This window comes from Lathamus discolor, chromosome 5 (assembly GCF_037157495.1).
Source record: "Lathamus discolor isolate bLatDis1 chromosome 5, bLatDis1.hap1, whole genome shotgun sequence".
NCBI lineage: Eukaryota > Metazoa > Chordata > Aves > Psittaciformes > Psittacidae > Lathamus > Lathamus discolor.
Genome location: NC_088888.1, coordinates 81,626,541 through 81,650,700, shown reverse-complemented (window position 1 = coordinate 81,650,700; position 24,160 = coordinate 81,626,541). Strand labels below are relative to the sequence as shown.

General features: G+C 39.3%; 1 protein-coding gene across 1 annotated transcript in view; it reads right to left on the bottom strand.

The window, feature by feature from the left end:
- Window positions 1-18,326, bottom strand: part of LMBRD1 (LMBR1 domain containing 1) — an 82,359-nt gene extending 64,033 nt beyond the window's left edge. Inside the window, exons 1-4 of the mRNA XM_065681453.1 lie at window positions 18,232-18,326; window positions 17,088-17,264; window positions 7,674-7,734; window positions 762-859 (exon numbers count right to left, since the gene is read on the bottom strand). Of these exons, the coding sequence (XP_065537525.1) occupies window positions 762-859; window positions 7,674-7,734; window positions 17,088-17,264; window positions 18,232-18,291 (396 nt within the window). The 5' untranslated portion in view covers window positions 18,292-18,326. The remainder of the gene's footprint in view (window positions 1-761; window positions 860-7,673; window positions 7,735-17,087; window positions 17,265-18,231) is intronic.
- Between the last annotated feature and the right edge of the window lie 5,834 nt (window positions 18,327-24,160).

Here is a 24,160-nt window from a genome sequence, read left to right as displayed (position 1 = left end):
ATCATAAACTACGCACTTGAGCAGCTCTAGCCAGTAGCTAGGGTATATTTGCTCAGTGCCAACACGCTCAAAGAAAATTCTTATTACCAATGGTTTATAGTATGGCTGGGATTAGAAGACTTTTTCTCATGTTAAGGTTACAAATGAATAGAGGGGAAAATGATCATGATCAAGGACTAAAAGACTCTTTAGAGAAAAGTATTTTCATTTGAGAAGTTAGCACCTTACTGGAATGCATTTATTACATTCCCTAGAATGTCATGAGAGTCAAAAATCTTCTGTGCATTACAAAAACACAAGTACTAGCTACAGGTAAATTACTACTGCCTACTTAAAAAAAAAAAATGCAAACACTGTAAGGAAGGTAATCAAATTTAGTGTCTCTCTCAGAATCAGTACAATCTTCCTGTCTTCTATTATAAAACCTGTTGAAATACATTTTCTATTTGAAGAAAAATCTCATGCAAGAAGTTTTTCCTGTATATTAAATAAGGCTCAAAGGATTCTGTAGGAGAACTCATGGCAATACAAATGTTAATTACTTATCTCACTAAAGTTTCATTTCCTGTGAGACCACAGTGCTTAGAGTACACTATGTCAGACTAAGTGTTAAGAGCTGTCTCGGTATTTTAAAGTAAGTGTAGCAATAGACTTGGAAATTAACACTGTAATAGCCAAATTAGACAATCATTCTTGCTTTTGTTTTCATCTGCTTTCATTTGTCTTTTCCTTGCTTGGTGCATTTGCCAGAGTGAACTTACTGAGCATGTGTTGCCATCGTCTTCTTCCTTCTCCTCATAATAGAAATAGACAAAGGGAATCCACAGAAAGACGCAGAACAGTATGATGGAGTACAAAGCTAGGAGAAATAATTAAGTGAAGAGACAAGGATATGCTGATACTTCATTTAGTGCATAGCAATTCAAAGGAAAGAAACAAACATTAGCTCACTCTCATTGTAGCTCTTGCTAATTTCAAGCATTGAAAAGGAAAGAAAATTTACTAGCCAGCAGTTGAACTATTGCTTATTTTATGAACTCCAAAGGACTTACAGAATTACCCTCAGTTCACGCTTCAATTCAGCAGTGAACTTGGGGGGGGGGGGGGAATGATTAAAAAAAAAAAATGTAAAGCAGGGCATGATAAAGGATCAAACCTTTTAAAAATCCCACTAAAGCCTCTTATGTCAACTGCTTAGTAATTTGAAGCTTAATCTTACCCACCTCCTTTTGTATGCTCTTCCCTCAATTTTCAAACCAAAATGCTTCAGCTCACTGAAAGCTTACTTGGTAGCAACAGTTATATTTTTTAAGAAGCTATCTGACTAGCCAAAAGTAACTTTGAAGGAAAGTCAGTCAAGTATTAGAAAATGCCATTCAATTTCTTGAAGAAAAGCTTCCAGTCTTTACTTTGAAAAGCCAAGCCACATCTGACCAAAGATATTTTCAAATTAGCAAGATAAGGTAAAAGTTAGTTTCAGATAATACTGCTAAACTAATTAAAACTTACCTAAGAGCTGATGAGCAAGCTACAAGATATAACTAGCTAGCTAGTCCTACACTATCTATAGAAGTGTGTTAAAGACTGGGTCCTATGGTTTAATCTCATTCCAGATCAAAACAAATTAATGCTTTTCACACAGAACTCCATCAGCTCAAGCCCTACACCTTCTTAAAAGAAAGGCTGGTTATTAAACTAGAGGAAGAACATAATATGGTATATTTCTGCAAGCCTTTCCTAATAAGCATCCTTACACTTCTGCAATTCTCAATACAATTCTGGGGAAAACATAACAATCCTCTAAAAATCACAGCAAGTGACATCAGTCCCATTGGCTCATTAGGCCCAGTACTGTACTTTCAATGGTGGCAAAAAGAGGAAATATTCAGCCTTTGGGACTCCCCAGACAGCCATTACTAGACCATTCTCACCTACTCCCTTTTTCTATTCAAAATAGTCCATTTCAAGCAGATAAGTGGTATCAAATAATCTAGCAGCAAGGCTGATGCTGTTCTGATACTAAAAAGCAAGTACAGCACACTTTGAGCAATATTAAGTGCAACTGGATATTAAAGACTCAGCTGATCTTGCTCAGTTATTTCTGCAGAAAAGCTTTCCATATTCAACCTCATTCAAGAAATACGATTAGGTCAGATTTTTCTTTATCATATTTGACCTGGTCTTTATCTAAACTAAATCCCTGAAGCTCAGCATGTGAAGTATACCACAGGAGTTGCTTCTACTCTCAAGTCTCCTCTACCCACGATCCATTCTTGACTCTTACAGCACAGGCAAAAGCCACACTACAGGGCTAGATCATGCTTCCAAGTTAAAGATTAAATACGTGTTTTTTGCCTGTAAGGTCAAGACTGCATAAGTATAGCTAAAATATTCAGACATAACTACTCACTTCTAACTGTAAGCATCTGAAAAGCAGACCATAAAGCACATCACCATTTCACACCAATAACAGAAAAGCCAGAATCTTATCTACTTGACCATAGCAGTCAGATGCTGAAATGCTTTCCTCAGTGGGCATTAAGAGGCAAGTCACATCTGATCCAAGGATTTCTACTTTGCCCTCTCCACCACCTACCTGTCATACTGAAACTCTTCTTTGCACCATCTTCAGTGTTTGCTAGACTTTGTGCTGGGTCACCTTAACTTGCCACACTGACAGAAGACTGTCACAAAGACAGCAGTTTCACAGCGCAGGTGGCCAATACCACCTTGGATCTGCATTAGGAAGAACGTCACCAGCAGTTTTGAAATTTGGGTTAGGACACCGCAAGCATCTACCAAATGCCAAACAGTGACTAAAGCAGGGTGGCAAAAAGCACTCTAGCATGCTGCTGGAAACAGGGCCCCTTCTGGCAAAAAAACTGCACTTCCATTTGAAGAGTGCATCCAGCCTTAATACTTCTCACACTATTTAAGCTATTGACTACAAAAATTGAGGCAAGGTAACTCCAGTTGCAGCTAAACCTTTGTTTCTGCCAACTCAGTTATGTAAAGTCAGCAGACCTGTAGAACTATAAAGGTTCTCCCTGGGACTTCTTTAGTCCTGACCTTGGGAAATCCCCAAGTAAAGACTAGTATCTTCAGGCAGCTCATAAACCTGTCAGGTAGTCACCTCCATCTAAAAAAAAGAGGTAAAAATCAACCATGGTTGCAGTTTTCTGTCCCACAGACATTATTTGAAGCCATTAAATTGTCGTGACTTATTCAAATTTATGCTTTACTAGAAGGACTGAGGTTTCATATTAAAAGCCTTAAGTTCTAATAGCATACTCTCTATCAACTTTGAGACAGGATCTGCATGCACAAGATTCAGCATGAGACTTGTTCCAGAATTTTCCATCTGTCATGAATGCTCTGTTGGTATTTCACCCTTAAATTCACCTTAAATATATTCTTCCAGAAGTTACAGGTTTTCAATGCATTTCAAGACAACATAAAGTCTTGAGGATAACTTTATTTACATGTAACTGCATAAACGCCAACTTACACTTAATGTTGCAAAAGCTCTACTTGTTTGAGCTGTTGAATAACCTTGTTACCATGGTAACTTCATCGGACTGAGCACAAAAAAAAAAAACACAAAAACCCCCCTTAAGAGTTTTGCATTTGCTTTTCCCAAGCAAAATCTTTCCAAGACAGACATTTTTGTTCATCTATCAGGTGAAGTCTAAAAACTGTCTGTGAGAACTTTTAGTTAGACCTGAAACCTAATTTTTCATCTCACAAGGTAATAAAACATTGTTCTTCCTCATACTACAAAGGAAACTTTGAAAGATTTGGCAAAATGCCTATCAACAACATGATCAGTCTCCTGTCCTGCTTTTTTGTACTTTATTTTTCAGAACTTATGAAAAATGAAGAGCAGCACTTATCATAAGTTCATACAAGTTACTTACCCAAAGGCAAGCACCCAATTGCCTGTTCTGCCCACTAAAAGGGCTGTTTATTCCCTGGAAAGCTAACCTTCAAACTCAAAGATCATGTAGCAGCAAACAGCCAGTCAACCAAGTGACAAAGATATTCCCCTCCCTCTAACGCCACTATGACCTTGTGGCACAACATACTGTCTCAGCTTTCTTTATTACTCTTCTGTGGACTTCAGTTCTAAATCAAAGACTGCTCTTTGGTCTGGTTCAGAGGTCCAACTTTTGTTTCAAGACATTTTTCTGGGTTGTACCAGAAGCTTGAAGCACTACGACTGAAGTGCTTCACTGTACAGCCAGTACGACAATGGCTCCTGCCACAAAGTCTAAGCACTCTTCAGCATGAATTTCTTGGTAAGGTTGGTTTGTTTAAAAATCAAATATATTCTTCACTTCAGAAAGTAATTCTGAAGTCAAAATTACTTATTTTCAGCTGGTTTGCACCCTAACTATATAAAGTTAGACATGGCAATTGTCATCTCCCAACAGTCATCTTCCAATTGTCATGCTTATTAAAAGTTTCTATAGATGTAACTCCACAATATGTCAAGTACAGCTGTGCAAGTCTTCCACAGTATTTAGCATGTCTTCTCATAGGACCAAAACATGAAAACATATAGCCACATCTGACTTGCACCTACTAATGCCTAGACGCCCAAGCCCTTGTTTTAATGACTCAGTATCAAGCATTTGCAGTAAGCAGATAAAACTCTATGCAAAAATCATCCAAGTTATACCAGTAACTGCTGACTTCAGAAAATAGTTCTATTTAAGAAATAGAGAAATGAAAAATTGGAAGTTTAGAGCACACATGTAGAGACACCCACAGAATTTAAGAGACAGTGCTTGCCACACTGCAGTTTGGAGATACTTAACACATGCATATCTGAAGGGGGGCTATAGGGATGCTGGGGAGGGACTCTTCATTAGGGACCATAGTGACAGGACAAGGGGTAGCAGGTGAAAACTTAAACAGCGAAGTTTAGATTGGATATAAGGAAGAAATTCTTTCCTGTTAGGGTGGTGAGGCACTGGAATAGGTTGCTCAGGGAAGTTGTGAATGCTCCATCCCTGGTGGTGTTCAAGGCCAGGTTGGACAGAGCCTTGGATGACATGGTTTAGTGGGAGGTGTCCCTGCCCATGGAACTAGATGATCTTAAAGTCCTTTCCAACCCTAACTATTCTATGATTCCATGCAGGTCAAGAGATCTGCCTGCTTCACAGGAAGACTGGAATCTGCCAGTGGCATCCTTTCACCATTCACAAAACTTCACCAAATGACAATGAACATCAAGGCGATTCCAGCAAGTAGGATTTACTTATTAGAGGAATAAGAGCTACAGAACACAGCACTAGGTCACTGTCAGTTGTTTCAGCCCAATTGCGGTGCAGAGAAAACCACTGTTGGACAGTTTCCAATTATAACCCTTCCTGAAAAGGGTATTCCTTCCAAACACAAGCTGATATGCTGTTTTTAGAGCATCTGCCAACCACTGACCATTCTACCACTGAAGTACTGGCAGACATGCTCTACAACAGTTGGCTTTATGAGAATTAACACACTAAGCCACTATGGCTTCAAATGAGCAGACTGGTTTTTCCTAAGTAAAGCTTCTAGGCTACTTAAGTCCTCCTTCAAGATACAGTTAGTTCAAGATTTGTTCTGAAAAAGTTCTCATTTATTATTCTACTAGTACAAAGCCATTCTACGTCTGTATGAGACTAGCCCAGAAGCCAGCTGCGCATGAGAAACAATATTGTTTATGTGGAATAACAACTTGGAGAGGGGGAGTTCTACATTTAGTGACAGCTTTCTCAGTAAGCTGCAACAGAGGTAGTAAAGTAATCCTTAATATTCTAAAACACCAGGTAAACCAAAGCCTCCAAATTCTTGCTACAATTAGAAGTGACATGGATTGTGAAGGACTATGACCCAAGTGTACCAATTGTTTATACTGCAATTTGACATTATAGCTACAGAGGGCAAACGAGATCTGTATAATTATCACTGCATTTTCAGGAAAGAGGAAGTCCTGGTATTCATATTCTTAAGTACAACAGGAGATTTCATTTCTCCTCAGCCTATTTATCAAGAGGCAAACACTTTCTTAAGAGGATACAAGTAGAAAAAAAAAATCAAATAGTGTTACAAGACAAGTTGTTTAACTTGCTCCTTCTCAGCTTTCATGTCACTATGCTGTGCAACAGCAGCAGGGGACTAGGCCTAATGATGCAGGATAGGCATTAAGCTGTCTTTTTATATAGTAATGATGGAGAGTTCTGAAAGATGAGTTACCTATTACTGTTCACTTCAATGTAGCTCTAGTTATAAAATCACACATCAGCTCCTTAAATTCAGATCACAAAAGAAAAATACTGTTAAAAACATCTTTAAATCTCTACCACCATCTGGAGGATATGCTATGGAATATAACAATTCTACAATATTTCAAGTAGACCTGTGCAGACAGGCCAAAAACAATAGCAGGGTTTGGTGCTTTTTTTTTTTTACTCAAATCTATTCCAAAAATTAGTTCAGGATTTATCAAGGGACATCTTGCTTTAAAAAAAAGACTCATCCCAAAATATCTTATGGAAGTTCATCAATCAGTTTCACAAATCTATAGAAAGTGGTTCACAGAAGAGTTTGAAGACTGTTCCATGTTAGGACTCATGAAATGCTTGAGCTGTTGAACAAGACTGTAGCAACATAATAAAAGTAAAAAGCTAACACAAAGCAATTACCCTATTCTGTAGTGAAAGCTCTTAGAGGGAGACAAACTAGTATTTTTGAAGCCCCTTTTTGAAAAAAAGTTTCCTACTACTTTTGGCTTCACATTTCACTCAGCATGAAACTGCACATTCCGGTTTCTGTCACTATCACTAGCAGGCAAAAGGCATTCTGTAAGTTAAGAAAAAAAACAAGTTCACTATTAAAAACAAATTATTTCCTGATCTAAGAAGATGCATTCAAAAGAGCCAACCCACAGTTTTCCATGGGAAGTCTTACGAAATGTGACCAAAAGCAGGCAATTATGTCTGAGATTATATGATTGACCAAAGCAAGCATTTCACTCGGTGATAAGCATCATTCTTCCACAGATACCTCTTACATACATTGATTAGTAGTAGAGCTTTCCATAAGTTTCATGAGGACAACTAAAAAACTATTTTAAAACTACAGAAAACAATCAGTTTATTTCGCTTGATTTCTGTAAACCTTTTGCTTCAGGTTTTTTTTTAGGATTACCACTCCTGACTCAACTCCTTTAAGCTCCTTTAGAGCAGCTGTTACTTTGAGTATGGTAGCTGCTGAATCTGAACACTTAAACCGTAAGTGCTGCACTCACAGTTGCACAAGCTTTATTCATGGAAAGCAAGTTTCACAATGCTGCATATGTTAAGCGCCATAAAAGTTACAGCAAAACAATGAGTTTCCCTTAATGGGCTTCTAAATATGCACGCAGGAAAAATGTTAGCAGTAGATTATGATAGAAGCCATTAGCCTTTCTTTGGATTGGCCTTTTAGGGCAGGCATTTTTAGGGGGCTCTTCAATGTAAAAAAATTAACTGGAGAGCACTAAGACTTCATGTTTAACCAAAGTCATGCAAGACTAATTTTTAACCAAAAAGTGATAATTCAATATGACCCCTAGAAACTTCACGCCTTCACTGGAAGGTCCCATTAACTGAGTAGGAAATAAAAAAAAAGTAGTTAAAAATACTTACTGTAATATCCATAAAGTACAGTGTCTTCGATTTGTCTTGAAACATTAGCATCAGCCCAGTCCTAGTAATAAAGAAGTATTTTTATAAAATGAAACAAAAGAATATTTCATTCAATAGCATTCTTACAGAACCAAAACCACTGCTCATATCAAATGCCTAAGGAAAAACATTAAGCACCCAGTTTGTATTAGAATTTAAGTTAGAGATAATTACCTTCCAATGAAAATTCATGAATGTGATGCATTTCAAAGGACACACTGCAGTAGTATCCCCACTGCTTATACTCTCTGGCTGTTAGCCTCATACCTTCAAAGCTCTTCTTTTTCCCCCCAGATTAAAAAATCTTTAGTTATCATACATTATATTACCAATACAAAACTGAAATAAAATTAGTTTGTTTTAGCAGCTAATAACTCACTCTTGTTCTCTTAGTATTTATATGTTTAAATATTAAGTATTTATATGCTTAAATACTAAGAGAACAAGAGTGAGTTATTAGCTGCTAAAACAGTCTCTTAATACACATTTTTACAAAACTGTTTTCTACATATCAGACAATGCAGCTAATGAGCCTGAAGCTCAATCTGAACAGTTTTTGAAGATGTTTTGTAAAAGACAACTTAAGGTATAGTTATTTGCAGTTCTAGCCATTTTATATTTTTTTGTAATTCTGAACACTGCAGTGAACACTGAGCTTCAAAGTCAAGTCCTTGCAGGACAAAGCTCTCCTTAGGATGAATCTTTACAAAACCTAGCATATAATAGGCTTGGAAGCTGTGCAGTCTTTTCTAATGCACCACACCAACAACTAAGCTGTTTTGAGCTGTTCAGCCCAGCAGTTGGATGTATTTGATTTCATAATTAACACATTTACAACTAACTTTGCAACTCCTCAGAAAATATGCATGTGGAAAGCATTAACGGAAGAACCCACTCAAGCCAAGGCTGCACTTGTTTTGAAATCAGTACCTCTCAATCAAATAAGCACTAGCTTTGCACCAGTAAAGCTGACACTTGGAGCTGCTAAAAGAGCAGCCCCAAAATCCCCCTTGAAGCTGATATCAATATTACTGACTTTCAGTCAAACTAGAGTTCGGGAATGTTTTCTATAAAATGCCAGGTAAGAAAAACGTGTTTTCTAGACCCAACTCAATACAAAGGGCTAAGCGAAATTTTGATAAACAGAATTTGATAAGCAGAATTTGCTTTGTTAGGACTTAGAATTACAAAGAATAATTCTGTACATAAGGCTCTAAGGTATCAAACATTTATTTTTCAAGCATACAAGTCTAGATATAAGTAGTGTATTAAGACCCATATTCCTCTGAGAATCTCTCCAGGGATTCACTTCCTGCTACTACTGTACTTGGCAACACTACAAGAGAATCACTCCTTAAAGAACACAAATACAGCAAGATAAATACAAAAATGCTGCTTCTAAAAAAAATTACTGGCTGCATAGTGCTAGCAAAGGTGAAAATGACTGAGCACACAGGAATAAGCACAGGAGAGTTTCATAACTGGAAAATTTTACAGACCAGAAAGAACAGAGTAGTTTTGATTGATAACGGAATGGTTTGGTTTGGAAGAAACCTTCAGGAATCATGTAGCCCAACCCCCCCTCCACCATGGGGTGAGACACCCTCCACTAACAAGCCCTGATCCACCTGACCTTGAACACTTACAGGGATAGGGCATCCACAACTCCTCTGGGTAACCTGTTCCAGTGCCTCACCACCCTCCAGGGTGAACAACCCCAACTCTATTAGCCTTTCTTCATAGGAGACATGATCCAACCCTCTGACCATTACTGTGGCCTTACTCTCACAGTTCTATGTCTTTCTTGCACTGTGGGCCCTCAGACCTGGACACAGTACACAATGCATACAGCATTTCTATCACAGAATAACTGACTAAAATTTGTATATACAGATGCAATGGTACTTAAATATAAGAATGGCAAATAACTTGTGTTCAGTTACAGCTTATGAACTTATATTTTTATTAGTTATCCACTCAGTTTAAGCCATAATCTCCTTTTTCAGGACAATGAGCCTTTACTTTTTAGTTTGACCAAGACTTGAATTGCATGAATATTCCAGTTACCTTCAGAAAATGGTACCTTAAACCAGGTATTACAATTAAAATTTGCTGGATTACTTGATACTCAAACATTAGCAGAGCTTAGACATTAACAGTGTGCCTTGAGTTTCTGGCTTAAGTACTGAAGCTCTTTACATAATACAGAGGGCAGACTGTTTTCCTGAAGTTATTGTACAAAGTCACATGCTGACCAAGAAGCCATAATTCTTTACAGAAATTAGTAGAGTAGTATTTCTTAAATCCTACCACAGAGAGACTCATCAACTCATGGTAGGATTTAGGTCCCATAACTCCCAGAATGAAACAGCGTAGATATTCATTACGTGAACAAGAGCAAAATTTGATCTTTTTCAGAACTGTATTGCTCAGTCCTATCAAACTGCTCAGAGAATGGAAGTGAAAAAACAACTTGAACTACACTGGTAACTGCACCCAGCCAGAAGGCTGAAGTCAAGCTCTTCCCCATCCCTTTTTTCTTCTTCTCAAGAGGAGCTATTGGTTTAAGGAAGCTAAATGTTTTGTAACATGATTATGGGCAGCCAAACTCAGAGATTGAATCCAGAAGTCCAAGCCTAGCCTGTACAGCTTAAACATAGTCCAGAACTGTTCTTGTATGGCCCAATCTACAAGAAGTCAGGATCAAAAAGGTGGTTATCCAGAAGGAAAATTCTTCAAAAGCTAACAATTTTGGATGTATGCCAACATAACTGAATTGGTAAGAAAAGGTCCAGTATTGTCAGAACACCTTTAAATTTCTATGCATAGGCTTTTTTCAAACTTATAAACTCAAGCCCTTTCAGTTGTTGTAAAGATACATGCACTAATACAGAGCATATGAAAGATGCAAGTGAACATACTCTTTGAAGACTATGCATGGTAAAACTCAAAGACATTTAACACTTGCTTTATCAGTTCTGTCAGAACTGCCTAAACCCCAACAGAATACAGGCTTGATGACAAACACCTGATTTTCTATAATCTTAGTAAAATCAGTACCATCTTCCTTTGTGTTAATATATTAAGTGACTTCCAATAGGTCACTTTACATGGAGCTTTTAAAATTCAATGTCTGAAATACATTATATTAGCATTTAACTGGAATTTGAGTAGAAAGTTACAGGCGCATTTTGTTATCTAATCAGCAAAAATGCGTGAAAAATATTTTAGCAGAAGTGACAAAAGGAACACCTTAAGTATTTGTCAAGTATACAATAAGCCCAACCTTTGAAGATTGTCAGGCTCAAGCACAACAGCATTTTAACTGAAAAAATTCTAGCCATTTGTATAAAGATACACCACAAAAGAATCTGATCTTCAGAATACATACACAAGATATTAAACTGCTTAAATTACCTAGTGTTAAAAATTATGGAAATGCATTGCTTTAATTACACCTAAGGGAAAAGCAAGAGTGAACAGGTGGCACTATTTACTTCCAAGTAAGCATTCAAAGAAGATCTCTCCAATGAGCAAAGGAGAGACACTCAAAACCCACACCAAGAATTAACAAGAAAAGCTACAGTAAGACCCTAAGTTTAAGTGTCATGGCCACTTTACAGTAAGAGATAGCTAGTAACTGAAATACAATAGGGCTTAAATGCCAAAAGGATCCTTCTCCTCCAACTCCAGAAAAAGCATTAGTAAAATTTTTAACAGGATACAGATGTAAATCTTTAAGACATAGCAATTGCTTTTCATTCTGTTGCTCAAATTAAGTTGTCTACAGGATTGAGTAATTTACTAGGAAGCATACATTACAGCATATTAAAACATTGAGATGTTATCTTACATTAAAAGATGAAGATGTGTCCATTTCACCATTGTGTACATATGACTTAACTTACAAACTTTTACTTTGCACATGAAATCCATAATGCAATGGAATTTAATGGTATATCATACCTATTAAGTCAGCTTTCAGTCAGCTGCTGAAGCCCCCCATTTACACAAATTGAAAAATCCTTTTCTTGCTGATGAGTTATCCATATGCACACATCATCAGCATCTCAAAAGCAGTTAACTAGTTCATCTGAGCTGTTTCAAAAAGCCTGTGACAGCAGCACTGTCTTTGTCAAAAGCAAAAAGCCCTGCTACCTAGTCAGCATCAGAGCTCTGACAATCTCAGCAACAGTGCTGGTATCTCAAGTTGATAGGTGTATGAGTTTACTGGACACACATACCCAGTACTCAACTTAAAACTTATCTGGACAGCCTCTACATCTAGTCCATTTTCGTCTTCCCCCATTACGGCCCAAGCCTACAATACATACAGCAAACACCACAGAGAAGCACAACAGACTATGAAGGTGAGCATTCATTACTGCCTTCAACAGCAGTTTAAGATGCAGAAATATGACCACAAATTCTCTTAAGATCTGCAGAATTCAGGCATTCTGCACTGTTCTGCTGTACTTCATTCTGTTCCATGCAGGTTAGATAGCCTACATCCTACCACCTTTAAAACACCTGTACCAATGCATTGCATTGATAGATAAGTGAATCAAAAATTTGTGGGGATATGTACAATGAGTATCATGGCCCAGATTAATGTATTACTGTCAAGGATTTCTTAACACAAGCCATGTTGATGGATTCATGAAATTTAAGTACAGTTACAAGTGTGAAAACTAAATACCTTGATAAAATGTTATGTAAATAAAGATTAAAAAAGGCAGTTTAAGACGCTTCTGTTTTACCTAACATTAAACAAAAGCAAAGCTCTCTCAGATTAATTTTATCATTACATTCATAGAAAATCAGTTACAAAGAGCACTTGCTTCCCCCAGTAATCGAGTGGTCTTCCTTCTCCCAGTAACTATGTCCAGTTGATGACTTAGATTAAGATATTTCAACAGAACAGTATTATTCAAACTGCACAGATTACTTCCCCAGATGAAAGCAGTACAAACTAATCTGACATTTTCTACCTTCCCCACTTTTTGGTGAAGGAATAGCCATGAATTTCATTCTTTTGTCCCTCTTAGAACAGATACTTCTACTGTCACTAAAGGACTCTGCAACAACTTCATGAGTACCCAACAAAGACAGCTTCCACTCCCTGCAAATGTAACTTAATCCAGCCCAAAATGATGCAACATTCCAGGTTTCAGTATTTGCAATGTTTCATTAAATGTAGATGGACCAGTTATTCTGCTGATCAGCCTGTTCCAAAGCTTAGCCAACAAAAAGAAGATGCAATACCAGAGACTGGTGAGTGGGTCATAGCAGGTTACACATGAAATTTCACACCCAGGTCTCAGATCTTCCAGCCTGTTACCTCCAAAATGAGACAAACCCAGGATTCTGATCATCAGATGGAGAATAACATTCTCCATTCATATCTCAGCCACACATGGCTAAATATTGCTACTTCACAATTAGTAATTCCTACCAATAATTCCTAAGGACAGGAAGCATGGTCTCATTTGATAACTTCTCAGTGAACATCTTTCTAGAATAAGAAGATCTGACGTATCTAGTGATTCTGTATTCTAAGCGGCTACATAAAGATACAAAATCTTAACAGAACCATCTGCAAATATGATCTCTCATTAAACAGATGTTACTACTTGAATCATTAAGGAGACAACTGGCTTTTAATTGCTCAGGCAGACACAAGTTTTATCAGGTGTTCAGTCTAATCAGACTGAAAGAGATATCACTGACTTAACTTCATATAGTAGCAAGAATACATACATTTCAAAAAGAAATGTTTGTCATCACCTCCTGTCTTCTGCTGCATCAACAACAGATTAAAAAAAAAAAAGACAGCATGGTGGTAACATCCTTGTTTCAAGAAGTCTTTCTGCTGCAAAACATGATCAGCTTTGTTTTAAGTATTTATGAGACTTGTAGGTCAGACCCAGACATCTTGGATTCCAGCAGTAATCTTAAGTCTTTAAGGCAGGGTGAGGTTTTCTGTTCCTAAGTGCTAGTTAAAAATCAAGCAAGCTTTCAGATCAAACAGATCATATCGAACTGGATGTATTTGAAGTCCCCCACAAACTAAAGCACTGTCAATGGAAACAGCCAAAACCTTCAAGATAAAAGTGATTCTGGCAAATATTAACAGGACTTCAAAAAATAATACTCAAGTTGTTTTGATTAGTACTAGAACCAAAAGCCTGCTTTCCTACGTAACAGCACAATGAATCAAAGTAATCCCACCTTCCAGAAAAGCTCTTCTACGGTACATAGGAATAATGACCATCGAAGTCCATGCACCACTGCTCCTTCCCTAAAGTACGACAGAACTACTATGCAAAACCTAATATCAAAACAGCTCAACTCATTATTAAAGCTTTAAGATAATATTTGTCAAGTCTCACAAAATACAGCAAGATCAACAGGTACCAAATGCCATAAGCCACTTCTTTATAGCAAAGAAAAACTGGTCTTAATTGAAAGATGTAGAAACAGTACGTTAAATTCAACCGTCCTGTCAGAATGGACAGGACCTCAAGGTTATCAACGGCTGACCAAGGTATACTATATGGCCCTTGTCAAGGAAGACACCTCAAAACACATGATGGAAAAGGGCTACACAACACTGCTTTAAGTGAACTCAAAAAGCAGCATCATTTTGACAGCCTTCACAGAAAGGTAATCTGCCTGAGTATCTCACTTTAGACAGTTAAACTAATCCCTGTTGCCAGGACACACACCTTTACTTGCCACTGAACACACAAATCATAAGTATTTTGAACCATAGGACTATGCCTTCAATTTACCCTCTGCTATTAATATAACATGCTTTTTACAGGTTGTTCACAGAAAAAAACTCAATACCTGCAGGTTGATAGTAGGGTCAGATGAATTAAAAATTAACTAGAAGTCCAAATATAGTAACACTTCCTTGCAAGTTGAGCATCCTTGACTTCCTCACCTCTAACACTGACACAGGGAATTACAGTTGGAAGAGGCAGAGGAAAAGAATATGTGCAGCAAAAAAAGTGCTTACCTATGATCTGGGTAACTGCCACTACTCTTCTGGCATAAGCTCTGGAATAATCCAGTTGGTAGGTTTTTTTTGATGAACTAATTACTTATCTACAGAGAACATTATCCACATCTGCTACCTGGATTCACCTCAAAAATCCATTGAGAGGAATCATCTAGAGAAGACTTACTCATTCTGGCCATACAAAAGCAACAAAGGATTCTTGCCAGTCACAGTCCTTTAGACCCCAGATCAGATATAGGGCCTTGGAGATGCTGATCTTGAAAGAAAGCTCCAGGAAATGGGTAGTAGTCTCTTGGAAATGTTCACAACCCAATCCTGTCCATCCTACTCATGAAGCAGTAGCAGGAAAAAAAGCCTGTTGCACAGGACAGAGTTAAAAGCTTTAACAATTCAGGAATATTTCACATTTAGAGGCTGTGAACCTCCTACCTTGACATTACTCCTAACTGAGACTACCATATCAACAAGCTGTGTGTTTATGTATAGGTTTGTGTGGCCTGACTTCACTCAACTTTATCAGAAAGGCTACATTAATATTTCCACACCAATTTCAACACCTGTGTTGGGCAAGCATATTAGTTCTCATGCTATTGCTGCAAAGTAAAAACTCATTCATCTCAGCCTTAAGAGAGAGAAAATAATTCTTCTGAAAAGTAGCATGCAGCAATTTTATCTCAACAGGCCAAGAGCAGCATCTACAAACACTAGGAATTAAGTAGGACCAAGGAGCCTCAGAAGCACAGACAAAAGGGTACTTTAAAGAGAGAAAACCTTTATCATCAGCATAACAGCTTGCTTTCAGGTACAATTTTTAAACAGAATCTATGCACCCCAGCACAAGAAAAACAATACTTCAAGTAAAATGGTTTTTCTTCTATTACACATACTTCCTTAAATAAGGCTGTAGGGACTACATAACCCCATTTGGCCTCCTATTCTCCTCCCAGGTTTGTTTCTCAAATCAGGGAATGCATAAATTAACAAAACGGGTCTCCTTTGCAACAGGAAACTCTGCTTGGACCCCAGCAGATACACTTTTTTCAGCTAGGCCTAGTTATATCAGTTTATTCTCTAGCTAGTCATGCTCAATGTATTTCTTAATACACAGTATTATTCTCATTAAAATGCTAGTATCATGACATACTAAAGGTTTCTTCCACCTCCTACAGCCATTTTTATTCTCAAGAAAGAAGGCCTGAATATACAAGCTTTTAACAATAGCATGAAGCAAAAGCTTAATTTGTCTTGTATTACTACTACTGCGTAATAAACATCCCAAGAAACACATCACAACTCATTTTCAAAAGCTTCTTATGACTTGCATTTACATGAGCACCAGCTAAAAGGTACTGTATTAGCTGCAAGCTAGTTCTGAAGCTTTATAAAAGATCTAGCAGAAGCTAGGTTTTCCTTTGGAAGTAGGGCTAGAAGGAAAGTCTTTCAGTTTAATGCACAGGCACCACTCCCTCATTTGTTCCAGGATCGTATCTTTTACTACACATCCAGGTGGACTCCAAACCAAACTAAGCAGTTATTCAAGTTACTAATATGCTCCAGTTTGACCTATTTCTAATGGTGGTGTCCTCACAAAGTTCCCACCTTCAAGAACCCTCCTCTAAAATTAAAAAGGCTGAAACTTTAAGCATTGGGAAGAACTACTTTCAGAAAAGCTTACAGCAGACCACAGCAAGTACTCATCCCACTAAGAACTCATTCTGCACAACAACACACTACAGCTTAAGTTCACAAAACCAGTAGTTCAGTTCAGGCCATATCAGCCAAGAAGAGATATTACTGTACCCCCCTTGCCCAAGGGTTGTTCCATCTTTCCCTCTTTAAAAAAGTGCTTGTTAACTCAGGCTCTACAATACAGGTAGATTAACACAGCAAGTCTTTACAGGTCCAAATGTTTCATTACCAGAATAAGAGAATTTTGGAAAAAAAAAACCCAAAATATTTATAAACTTCAAATGGTCAATGAAAGCTAGTTTTGAGCAAAGGAACAAGTTGCATTCTACCATGCCCCACTATGATGTACTAAAAAGCAACATCTAAGAGATTTATTTATATTTTCAGGACAGCATACACACTCCTCTTAGCACAATAGAGAGTAAAAGCATTTGCAAATTAGTAGAATATCAAAAACAAGTAACAGAAATGAAAACTGAAATCCAGTTCAAACAAAATTCAGTGCTGTATTCACAGCACTAGTTTCCAGCTTTCCCAAATACTCAAGCACTAGATCAGATATTAGCATTGAGTTAAAACACTTTGTCAACCCAAGAACATCCCTTTTCAACGTAAGTGCTTCTTCTGAAACGGCAATTAACATTTTTAAAAGTCCATACCTTAAATGTACCATTTTGATTTTTCATATATGAAACCAAAAAGATGTCCACTGGTAATAGCGCTGACGAGATAAGAGCGACTGCAAGTGCAAAGATAGCTGTTATAGTAGAAATCACTTCACTTTCTCGACGACTCTGATACTTGCGCACATAAACCCAGCAGAAAATCAGAATAGCCTAAAACACACAAGAAAAGAAAGTTATGAGTAGAACAATGAGAATGTCAGAAAGCAGGCACTGAAGCTAAACCCCGTGCCTTAGTATTCATGACTGACAGAGCATCAACAGACTTTTAACCTCAGCCCTAAAGATCACAGAATGGTCTGGGTTGGAAGAGATCTTAAAGAACACCTAGTTCCACCCCCTGCCACAGGCAGGGACACTTTCCACTAGACCAGGTTGCTCAAAGCCACATCCAACCTGGCCTTGAACACTACCAGGGGTGGGGTAGCCACAACCTCTCTGGGCAACCTGTGCCAGCACTTCACCACCTTCACAGCAAGGAAATTCTTACTAATTTAAATCTACCCTTTTTTAATTTAAAGCCGTTCCCCCTTGTCCTATTACTATATGCCCTTGTATAAACTCACTTTCCAGTTTTCTCATAGCCCCCCACTTAAGACACTGGAAGACTACTTCTAAGGTCTCCGCGAGTCTCTTCCAGACTGAAGAAGCCCAGCTCTCTCAGCCTGTCTTGATAGAAGAGGTGCTGTAGCCCTCCCATCACCTCTGTGGCCCTGCTCTGGACTTGCTCCACCAGGTCCACATCCTTCAGTGCTATATTCACTGCACGTAGTTCATTTTCCGTACTTGGCTAAGCACAGCTCGAGCAACAGCAAGAGCAGCGCTTACACACAACAAGGGCTGGAACACACACAAGTGTGCTGACTACAGGAAGGCGAGGCAGCCTTGTCCCTTCAGCTGCAGATACCTACGACCTCTACGAGCCCACCGCTGCTGAGAGCTGCGGAAAACGACTCGCTACCGAGGCCGCTACTGGGACAGCCCGAACGAGGAGACCAAACGGGAAACCGGAACTATAACAACAAGAGACCGAAAACGGAAGAACAAAACCCCGGTGGCGACAACGGAGTGGAAGAGGTGCTAGAGCAGGAACAGCCGAGCCACGGGATGCCCCTCTCACCAGCAACGCCAGGCCGAAAAGGCACCATCCAGTCAGGAGCTCAGAAACGGCGGCCGCCATCTTCGCTTCCGTCAGCAACAGCACGCCCCTTGTCGTGAGGCGGGACTTTTAACGGGGCGGGCCGCGTCACCGCGGGGACGGGGTTAAAAGCCGCCGGGCGCGCCGCGCATGACGTAATGTGTCAGCGCTTTCTCTGTAGGGAACAGGCGGTGGTGCTCGTCCGTCCGGGCACGTCTCGCCGTGGGTGCAGCGGAGGGCTGGTAGTTATGGGTCTGCCACGCACGGGCTGGCTGTCGCGATAGTTTATGATGCGAGAAAAGCGCGGCCGGAGTGGAACGGTGATGGGAGCCTTTCCCTCGCCCGGGAATCGCCGCCGTCCCACGATGGGCGCAGCAGAGTGTGCAGGAAGAGGGGGAGACATGGGGAGAGGGTTAGGGGCGTCAGGGCGATTCCCCCCCCATCCCTCTTAGGTGCACTTGAAACTTTCTGATTATCACTTTTCTCTGTAAAAGCATTGCCGAAACCTGGGAAATAAACTCTCCAACCAGAATGGCAAGTTAGAAAGCCGACATTACTTTATCACGGTACTGGGTGCATACGGATCATTGTGTGTGTCATGCACAGGGAGAAGAGACAGTTTCCACCTCGTATAAATTTACTATATGCATATTCATCATAGTTCTGCAAAATCCCCACCCAATCCTCATTACTTATGCATATGGTAGCTTTGGTAGGTAAGTCTGTGCTGCAGGTGCTGTGAGTTTGAGGAGTGGGCTCTGTGGGTGGTCATTTGGGGAGAAATACCCCCCTCATTTTACCCTTTATGGAAATCCATTAGTTAAGGGCATTGCAATGCATGTTTAATCTTGCCTGTTAACTACATGTTCTTGCTCCTTTATCTGTTTTCCTTTGGAGCTGTTTACCTATTTCTAAGGCCTTCTCGAAAGGAGGATGGCCCACAACACAGAATTATTAGGGCTGGAAGGGACCTATAAGAACTTGTTCCTGTGAGGGAGGAGAGGCACTGGAACAGGTTGCCCGGAGGTGCTGTGGCTACAAGGATTCTTAAATAAGGAAGGCATGCAACAGAAGGACCAGATGAGAATCCCTGTAGCTTTGTCTGTGACTATGCCAATGAAATTGTTCAGTTTGGTATCAAAAGTACCTAAAATACTTCCCTATGTCATGTGCATCTTCCTAAGGGCGTGTGGCAGGTGTGAAGGATTTGTTCGCGATTCGCACCCATCCAGACACATACAAGGGCAGGTTTTTGGGGTGGGGGACAGCTTGTCATGGTGCCTTGAGCAGGAGCTCTGTGGGGCGGAGCCACGACGGCATGCTGCTGTTTGGCAGCGGGAACCCCATCCCGTGGGTCCATGGCACAGGTGGGTTTCATCAGGTGAGCGTGGTGGGGGGATGCCCATACTGATGGCTTTGTGCCGGGCTTGACTTCACTCAGGGGCATAGGGCAGGTTGGTGCCCCGGGAACGGCGTGTGGTGGTGTTACATGACCTGAGGGCGGGATCGTGGTGTGGTGCCTTCCTTCAGAGCAGGGGGCAGCGTGAGAGCAGCCCTGGAGAGGAAGTTGGAGAGGTGAGGTGATGCTTAGGGGAGGTCATGTCCTTGAGAGCATGGACTTAAAATCATAGAATCATGGAATCAATTAGGTTGGCAAAGACTTTCAAGATCATCAAGTCCAACCTTTACCCAAGGACTGTCAAGACCACCACTAAGCCATATCGCTGAGGGCTTCATCTACATACATACTTTCTGAACACTTTTCAGGGATGGTGATTCCACCACTGCCCTGGGCACCCTGTCCAGTGCCTGACCAGCCTTTTGGTGAAGAAATTTTTCATGATATCTAGTCTATATCTGCACTTGGCAGCGTAGGGAGTGGGAGAGGCTTACACCTGTCTTAGTCTTTAATTTGCTGTGGGTACTTCATGCAGGTCAGGTGCTAAGGATACTGCAGATTATGCCCGAAGGCACAAGTGAGAGTCTTGTTCTGGAGCATGGAGTGCTAGGTTTCTCTTTGGTGTGCAGGTGACTGGGGGTGAAAATGTGCACGGGCTTTGTTAGTTCATCAGGCTTAGTATAAAGGGCTTACAGAGGTGCAGGGAGGGACCTGACAGGGTACAGGGCCATGTTCTTATCCCGAAGTAGGAGATGTTTTTGCTGTTTCCATTTGCTGAGAGAACAAAGGTCTGTGTGAGCTGGGTAAGAGGTTGTTGAGATTCAGGCTGTTTTGTAGCCTTGTGAGAAGAGATGGATTAGGGTAGGGGGAGCTTGGTTCTGGAGTGGCAAGTTTCCAGTTCCTGTGAGACCAGTGTGAGTGCCAGGAGTTTGTGGTGGCATCAGTGCTCATGAACTAAGTGTGAGAGGTGGGAGTAGCCATGGACTCATAGACGGGATCTGTTGGTGAAGGGGCTGTGAGAGCCTAACCCCAGGGAGTTTTTTTGCCTTTGCAGAAGCTTAATTTGCTGTGAGTGCCATAATTGAGCCAATAGCCTGTGGTGGTACCAGTGAGCTATATCTGGGGCAGATGCCTGTGCTGGGTTTCCGTTTGGTGTGAGGGTACAGGCGATGAGCAACTGATTGTGCAGTGGCTGTAGTGCATGTGAGCCAAGTGAAGGACAGTTCAAGGCTATCCAGGTGGGCTCATAGCCTTATAAGAAGAGCAGCAGATGCTTTATAATTAGTTCTAATATATAATTAGTTCTAAGTCAATAAACAGATAACTATACAGTGTATGTTCTCTTAGAATTTTTTTTGTTTGTTTTTGAATATATTACTATTAATGTGTATGTGTTATCTCCACCACAGAAAATGTTTCCCTGGATGTCATTAGTATTAAAGATGTATGTGCTAATTCACAATTGCCCTAGAACCCATGAAGAATTAAAAATTTTAAGAATTAAAGCATTAAAAAAAATTAAGGCATTAAAAATAAACTATTTCCAAGTGGGAAGGGGAGTAATTTGCCGTTTGGGTATATAAAGATTTCATGTTTTGTACAGCACTCCATACCTTTATCAATAAAATATTGAAATACCAGAGACCTATACCTAGTTAAGAATTAAGGTTGCTGATAATAAATAAACAAATGCTGTAGCTATATGCTACCACAAGTTTTTACATAAATGTTTAATTTACTTTAAAGTAACTTCAGCATGATAAAAAAAATCTTTTCTATTCTAAACAGTTAAGAATTTTTGTAGTTTAACAAGCAATAAAAAAACCCCAACCCAAACCCCAAAGTTGTGTATTTCCGACTAACAGAAAAATAATATCTCTGAGTCTTCTGTTAAAATCTTCCTAAATTTTTGCAGTAAATGGTTATGTTGAAGAAATTAGGATTGTTCTGTCAGATCCATTCGTGTCTGGGAAGCATGATTGCTAACCTAATTGGGTAACAGGCAAGGTTTGCAAAGTTTCAGTGAAAAGAATTTCATGTCCCTTTGTGTAAAATGATTACTATAATTTATAGTTTGAAGGAAGAACTTAAGTTTTTGTTGGAATGGAAACAATAGGTTTATGTGCAGTGTAGGCAAAATCGAAATTCAATGCCATGTTACTATCAGCTATCAGAATATTATTATTGTTCTCTGAAATTCAGATTTTATAAATTCAAAACATTCTATCCTTTATTCTAATAAAATTAGCAGATCGTTAGATAAAGAATGATCTACAAAGAGAATTCAGAGGATCCAGTTCAAATGTTTGTTGTTGAGTGATACACTGCAGGTGTCAGGTACATGTAAAAGTGTATGACCCCCCACAGTTTAACAGCAATGTCAGTATTTTTTTATTAATTATTCAAATAGTGGCCTTTCTCCTGTGCCTTCTGCCAACATAAGCCCTATACACTTCAGTCTTAAAAATTATGTTCAGTTGATTTGTTGACTCTTATGATATGAGAGATGGAAAATTCATCCCTTGTTACATCATATACAAGACAGAAATTTCATCCCTTGTTTAGTATTCATGGGCAACATAAGACTAACATTTTTCAGGGCTGTATTCACACAGCTCTCTATGTAAGAGGGTGGTCACAGATAAACTTGAGGTCAGATTTCTAAGTATTCGCAGTGTCTATTGACAGGACCACCCTTGAGGACACATTAGTTAGACATGTCTTGGCATACCAGGGCTATATTTGTCTTTCACAGTCACTGTAGACAATTTCTAGGATGGCTACTGCCTGTAGTGCTGCACATCTATGTGCACTTTACTCAATTGTGGTGTTATGTCATGGAGTGAAAATAAGCAACCACAGAACAAAACTCAGTGAGGTGAATTGATTATTAAGGCTAACTAATGAGAGACCATGGGTCAGGAAATAAGAGATGAGGCAATTGGTCGCTAGTGCAGAAGAAACATTTCCACTCTGCATAAATAGAAGAGGAGGCCAGAAGAACAGGTGTATTTTTTTGCGGAGTTAAGTTATTGCTTGAGAGAAGACTGGGGTATGGGCTGGCCAGTGAAGTAGCCTCATTCATACCAAAGTTACTGATCATCTCCCACCAGGAAGATAGTGTGGTTCCATGCTGAGTGCTTGGGATCCCCATTATCAGTAGATCTGATCTTGGCTGCACGGGTGTACACCAGCACTGTGTTTCCAACAGCCAGGTTATGATAGCATGGCTTATATGATGAACCTAGTAGCTGTCCCTGTGGTGCTGTTCTCCCACACACTCCAGTAGTGCATGTGTCTCTTTTCCTGCCTTGACTCAGATATTGGTCTTGTCATCTTTCACACTTCTTTGCTCTTGCAAGTAAAAGCTTGTCAGTAAGATGTCACAATGTGCAATGAGTGAACGTGCTAAAGAGTAGCAGGGGATAGAAGTACTTGTGTAGGGCATTGTGTATGGGGTCACAGGGTGAAACAGTACAAAAAATAAAATGGTTTATTAAAAATTTGTTGGAAGTGTAGTTAAGGTTGATAAGTGCAAGCTAATAATTAACTGACTCTTTGAAAATTCTTGTTGCTCCTAACTTAAAAAAAGAAAAAAAGAAAAAAGGATTTTTACAGGTCAGCAAGAGTATGTGTGAATGAAAATAGAATGAGTGAGCCTGAAGAAAGTGCTGTTACCATACTCCTCAAAACAACTGACATGCGCTGTGGTGGTAGCAGTCATAGTGTTGAAAAATAAAGAATCTGTGATGTTCCCTAAATACTATCATCATTTTCGCAGGAAAAATAGTTGCACAGAGCCCCAAAAAGGACTGCAAAAATGTTGTGTTATAAAGAAATCTTAAAATTTGTATTATTTATAAAATAAAATATTTATTTAAAAAGAACCATTATAGTAATTCGTATGCATAGTGAGAAGTAAATCCAAACTATGAAAAATGTTAGATGCTATATAAAAGTAAATTCTACAAGTTTGGTATTAATAAAGTATTCATGTGGTAAAAAGACAGAGGAAGAAGAGGAGTGATATTGTAGAAATTCAAGTATATGAAACAAGATACAGTCTTCATTATGACCAGGACAAGGGATTAGTATCATACTTGAATGAGATAGTGTACATACCAAGAGGGAGCAGGTGCACCTTCTTGCTTAACTGAGCTGCGCTTGTCACCACTTGATAATCCCACAAGTTTCAAGGGGGCTGAAAGCATGTGAGCCCACACGTGGGCTAATGGCAATGCTGTAATTTAAAATTTTCTGATTACTTTTTTTTTTCTCATGTTAGAAGAGAAGGTATTGCTACTGGGTTTAGCACTATTTGACAGAACATATAATGGTCTTCTACTTGAAGGTGTAATTATTCCTTGTCTTATGTGGCTTAGAATCTGGTAATACCTGTTAGCCCTGTGGCACAAAATGCACTGCACCTGGTACGGTGCAATTACATGCAATTAACCATAGGTAATAATGACTGATTTGTGTGGTTTTTTCAAGTCCTTAAACTTGTGTGAT